We start from the raw sequence: 6,000 nt of genomic DNA, 5'->3' as shown, positions 1-6,000 counted from the left end.
GAAAGTATGTAGTGAATGCTGATATCTTTTTACAGTAGTAGTTATATACACTTGTGAAAATAGTAAATATAATTTTTAACTATAAATATAAAGTTTTAAATATATATGTTAATAAAACTTCAGCAATCTTCACTCTGAAATAAAAGTAGAAAGACTGCCACCCGGTGGTTCAAAGAGAAAATGTATTGATTTTATATATATATATATATATATTTTTTTTTTAATGGAATAATAATTTATGCAGTCATGAACATGTTTTGACAGATAATATGATGGTGATATGACGGCTTGTTTTTTTTCTTCTGCGAGATGATTGGATGTTGTAAAGTAGGCGTTTCATTCAGAAAGATGGGGGGAAAGGGTTTGGGTAGAGTTATTACAGCCTAACAGACTCCTCCTCACTATTTCGGTTCGTTGTCAAAACTGACAGCTGGAGGGGCGTGGTTTAGTATGTTAGCCACGCCCACTACATCAGACAGACCTAATCCAAAGAGCATAGAATCACCAAGAGGCGACACTCTAGTGCGATTTGGGAAACAGCCACTAGATGGCGCGGCAGCCATTTTGTAATGAAACAGCACATAAGTCTGTAAAATAAACTATTAAAAGTTCTGATGATTGGGATAGTAAGTGTTGTATTGTTGTCTTTCAGGTTGTATCTCAGCTTTAATACGCATTTTAAATAAATAAATAAAAAACAAAGCTGCTGCTTGCCATCGCGACAGCTATAAGATCCAACGGACGGCCGATCACTTTCACTACAAAATGGCGGAATCGCGGGGCTGTGCTGGGTGCTGCTGTTGCAGTGGAACGTTCTATTGAGTGTCGCCTCTTGGTCATTCTAAGCTCTTTGGCTAATCTGAGAATTTAACTGAAATCAAACAATATTTCAATTTCAGATTACAAGGGCAAACTATTTTCTTTCTTTTAACGACCTGCACAGATAAATTGTTCACCACAAAACTAGCAATGTGAGCTAACGACATCAATATGGCTAGTTGTGATGTCACCTGTACTTTATAGCGCTCTTTCCACTTTGACCCGCGCCGCGTCAGTCTCTCCACATGGCAACAGCCGCTCTCAGTCTCCATGGCAACTGCTCTACAGTTGCTAAAGCAACAACAGCCCCGCTGCCAAGGCAACCGCAGTCAGCCAGCCAGCTTCGCTCATGTTTCCACGCGCGTGTCGTGCTGTTGTTCGCGTCCCCGCAGCCGTCTGTCTCTCCCGCGCGAGCTGCGAGACGGGCGCGCGACAGAGAGAGAGCGAGCGCGCGCGCGAGGAGAGGAGACTCGACAGGCGGAGGGACAGACCGGGGAGGGTGGGGGGGATTCAGCGCGTCTGTCGCCCCTCAGTCCTGACATGGACTGCCTGTGTATAGTGACCACTAAGGTAAGACCGCTGCGGCCCGTGTGTGTGCATGCGAGAGTGTGTGTGCGCGCGCGCGCGATGTGTCTAAATACTGCAGCGTTCTCTCACGCGCCCGCGTACAACACCGCTGCCGTCTCGCGCTCGCGTCTCATTATACAGCTGTGTGTGTGTGCGTGTGTATGTGTGTGTGTATGTGTGTGTGTAGCATCATATCTCACTTTATATAACACACAGTGTGAGTGTGTGTGTGTGTCTGATGGTCTCTCAAACTGTTTCTGCTCTAAAGAACAAGCAGGTGTGTGAGATGCTTTAATGTGTGTGTTTATAATATTGACTGTGATATACGCCTGTTTCGTGTGTGTGTGAGAGAGAGAGAGAGAGTTCTTAAACTGTGTGTGTGTTTTAAATATTGGCAGTGATTTACACCTGTTTCTCGTGTGTGTGAGTTCTTCTGGTCCTTAAACTGTTTTAGTGTGTGTGTGTTTTAAACACTGACTGTGATTTACACCTGTTTTGTGTGTATGATTTTGTGTGTGTGTGTAAGTTCTTTCGGTCTTCAAACTGTTTTAGTGTGTGTGTTTTAAATATCGGCTGTCATTTATACCTGTTTTGTGTGTGTGCGTGTGTGTGTGTGTTAGTTTGTGTGTGTGTTCTTCTGGCCGTCAAACTGTTTTAGTGTGTGTTTTTTAAATATTGACTGATTTACACCTGTTTCGTGTGTGTGTGTGTGTGTGTGTGTGTGTTCTTCTGCCGCTTAAACGGTTTTAGTGTGTGTGTTTTAAATATCGGCTGTCATTTACACCTGTTTCGTGTGTGTGTGTGTGTGTGTGTGTTCTTCTGGCCCTCAAACTGTTTTAGTGTGTGTGTTTTAAATATTGACTGATTTACACCTGTTTCATGTGTGTGTGTGTGTGTGTGTGCGTGTGTGTGTGCGTGTGTGTGTGCGTGTGTGTGTGTGTGTGTGTGTGTGTGTGTGTGTGTGTGTGTGTGTGTGTGTGTGTGTGTGTGTGTGTGTGTTCTTCTGGTCCTTAAACTGTTTTAGTGTGTGTATTTTAAATATCGGCTGTCATTTACACCTGTTTCGTGTGTGGGTGTGTGTGCGTGTGTGTGTGTGTGTGTTTGGCCTGTTCAGCAGGTGTATGCTGATGCCTTGTTAGTTGTCTTCTCTTTGCTGCTGTTCAGTTGTGATGATCTTCATGTTCAGTTCAATACTCACTCCAACCTTTCTGACTTCATTCATCTTCAATTAAGGCGTCGCTGTGGGATCAGATGAGCCGTTTCCTCTTAACATATGAAATAATGCAGTGTTTATCATGACTGTTTATCATTCTGTTTAAGTTCACCTGTAATCTTGAATCAGAATAACTTCCCCTCCCTCTTCATTGCTCATCTCCGATTGGTGTTCACTGGTGTGAGGGGGCGGGATCATGCTGTCACTCACATCAGATCCAAAATTAGACGATTGTTAGTATTATTAATTATTCATTTTTCTTCAGCTTAGTCCCTTATTTATCAAGGGTTGCCACAGCGGAATGAACCGCCAACTATTCCAGCATATGTTTTACACAGCGTATGCCCTTTTAGCCGTAACCCAGTACTGGGAAACACCCGTGCACACTCATTCACACACTCATACACTGGCCAATTTAGTCATCAGTTCATCTATAGCGCATGTGTTTGGGCTGTGGGGGAAACCGGTGCACCCAGAGGAAACCCACACCAACATGGAGAGAATATGCTGACTCCACACAGAAATGCCAACTGTTCCAGTCGAGACTCGAACCAGCGACGTTTTTGCTGTAAGTCCTCAGTGCTAACCACTGAGCCACCGTGCCACCCTATTATTAAATCATATTAGGTTATTAATATTAGAAGGCAAAATATGTGATTCTGGACCACAAAACGGTTTGTGTATCTGCGTATAATCGCTCTTCTCGTCTTTCATTTTCAGAATGGATGGATAATGGGTTTACACATGCGAAGTCTGGAATCAAATATTATTATTAAGGCTAGCACAGGTTGCCAAATTTACGCCTAGATATTTGCCGACAGCTAGCTTTCTGCAACTCTCACATGGTCACCCACTAGAGGTGTAACAGATCATGGTTGATCGTTTGGATCACACCCCACGGTTCAGAACGCACGTGACCCGCGGATTAATAACTTTGTGAACTTGTGGGTTAATCCAACATTTAAAACAATTGCAGAGAGATCGCCTCCTGCGTCATTCAAATCATGCGTATGAAATCGTTTTGACTTCCCTGTACAATATAATGATGATGGAAACGGTTGTGGTGGGACCTACCTAACTTAATGCTTCCTTAGGTTATTAATTAAAGGTGTTTTTAGTTACTGCTTGTTTAGCCTGCATTAATGCATTCAGTGTAAAGCTGCATGATTAACCATTAAAAGATCATGATCTCAGTTCAAACCCGCGTAACATGAATGATAAATGATAATGATTTGCATATGTTTATTGATCCTTTTAAGCGCTGCATTCAGATCTGCGTTTGATCGAGAGATATTCAGTTTTTATACTTTTTCAGTTCATTACAAATGAAATAACACTGGGAGTACTGGGAGAACAGATTATAGTTCAGATACACTGATGTTTATGGTGAAGATTAAAACCACCGTTTAATGGATTTGACGCTGGCATAGACTGTAAAATATATGGACGTAGTATCCGTGACGTCACCCATAGGTTTCTGAAGAGCGCAAAGGCAGCTACAAGTAGGCGCTGCCAACCGTCGCCATTTTGTTCGCGCATCATCACACCCACGGCGGGATACCAAACAGGGGCAAAGAGGCGGAGAGTGGGCGGAGCTACAGACACCTGCTGGCATTTTGCTTGGACCTGGCTCAGACTTTACTTTGGGAGAAACGCTTGATACTTTATTACCTGCGACTCGGTTGTGTTCTGACCACATGTGCTTGGCTGTACACTATATCAATAAAGTGTTTAGACTTTTAAAAACACTGTAGTAATACAGTGAGCCACTAAACATTGTTCTTATGACGTTTTTCTACAGGAGGAAAACGCGAAATATGTCCAAACACTTCAGATATAGTCTGTGTTAGTAAATGCAAGACTATTGATGAACTCCAGCATAACACTGTATGATAACGCTTCAGATGACTGTTCTAGAGCCTACAGCTAATCAATCTGTCACATTCTGGAGTGCTTTACGGGTCTAAAGAAAAATATTAATGATAAATAATCTTAAATAAGACCAATGCATTTATAGAGATGGTATATAAGTATATAACTTTACTCACCTGGGAAATAGAGGCCACATGAATGGTTTGTGAGCACAATTAAGTGCACACACCATCCCACATCATCTGATAATTGTAGGAAATAATCCCAAAAGGCAGCTGACTGTGTAAAGCCACATAAAACAAAACAAAAATACGATGAATATGCCGAGATCAGTGGCTAATCTGCCGGATTCAGCTGAGGTGAAGTGACGGCGACCAGCGAGACCTAGCTGTCACTCAAGTGGCCACGCCCTTAATTATGCAGACTTAATATAACCTAATATAAAGTAAACGGATGAGTCATAAAAAAATTCACCCCATCACAGTTGTCATGAAGGGTAATCATGGCTGTATGCACTAAAGCCATCTGTTGTAGCAGGCTGTTAGCATGTTTTTATCAGCTGTAAAAATGGCCAATTTCCCATTGCAGTCAGAAATGACCTGGACTTCCTGGAGCCAGCCCCCCAAGGCGAGTCGATGAATTGCAGTTTTAGTTACTTCCGTATTGGCTTCCCGAGGGAGAGCGGGAGGTTGCCGCTTGGACACTGGTGAAAGTTTGACACTGGTGAAAGCAATTACATTGTGTAACCAATAGGCGGCGACAAACAACCATCAAAATTATGTCACTGAATAGTTAGTTACTGAATAGGTCTTTAGAAATGATCCACCTACAGGATAATGAAACAGGAAGTTTTATGTGTGAAATGTTGAATCAATAATTGAAAATAAATATGATCTGTTGTACAAGATGGTAGATTTTTATATTTAGCACTGTCAGCAACCATAGCTAAGATCATTTTTTCGTATTGAATATTTTCCTTTTTTAAGCTGGATCTTTGAGTTTTATTTGTATTAAAATAACAGGTTCTCTGTTTGTTAAACCAATAGTGTTTGCAGTAATATTTTTGTGTAAATGGAAAGCAAATGACATTTATCTTCTCCCTTTTTTGCTGATCCGAAAAATAGTCAGATCCGTGACTTAAAAACCGTAGTGTGATCCGAACGTGAGATTTGTGATCTGTTACACCTCCATCGCCCACTGTAGCTAAGCAGGGCTGAGCCTGGTCAGTACCTGGATGGGAGACCACATGGGAAAGCTTGATTGCTGCCGGAGGTGGTGTTAGTCAGACCAGCAGGGGGCGCTCAACCTGCGATCTGTGTAAGTCCTAATGCCCCAGTATAGTGAAGGGAACTCTATACTGTTAGTGATCGCTGTCTTTAGGATGAGACGTTAAACCGAGGACCTGACTCTCTGTGGACATTAAAAATCCCAGGATGTCCTTTGAAAATGAGAAGGGGTTTAACCCTGGCATCCTGACCAAATCTGCCTTCTGGCCTCTGTCCATCATGGCCTCCTAACCATCCCCATAT

At 42.5% G+C, this 6,000-nt stretch overlaps 1 protein-coding gene across 1 annotated transcript in view; it reads left to right on the top strand.

Annotated features, from left to right (window-relative positions):
- The first annotated feature begins 1,329 nt into the window (after positions 1 to 1,329).
- dlg4b (discs, large homolog 4b (Drosophila)) overlaps positions 1,330 to 6,000 on the top strand; it is an 83,866-nt gene continuing 79,195 nt past the window's right edge. Inside the window, exon 1 of the mRNA XM_056449184.1 lies at positions 1,330 to 1,389. Within this exon, the coding sequence (XP_056305159.1) occupies positions 1,360 to 1,389 (30 nt within the window). The 5' untranslated portion in view covers positions 1,330 to 1,359. The remainder of the gene's footprint in view (positions 1,390 to 6,000) is intronic.

Source organism: Danio aesculapii, chromosome 23 (genome assembly GCF_903798145.1).
Source record: "Danio aesculapii chromosome 23, fDanAes4.1, whole genome shotgun sequence".
Classification (NCBI taxonomy): Eukaryota; Metazoa; Chordata; class Actinopteri; order Cypriniformes; family Danionidae; genus Danio; species Danio aesculapii.
Note: the sequence above shows the minus strand (reverse complement) of the source record. Positions and strands in the feature narration are given on the sequence as shown.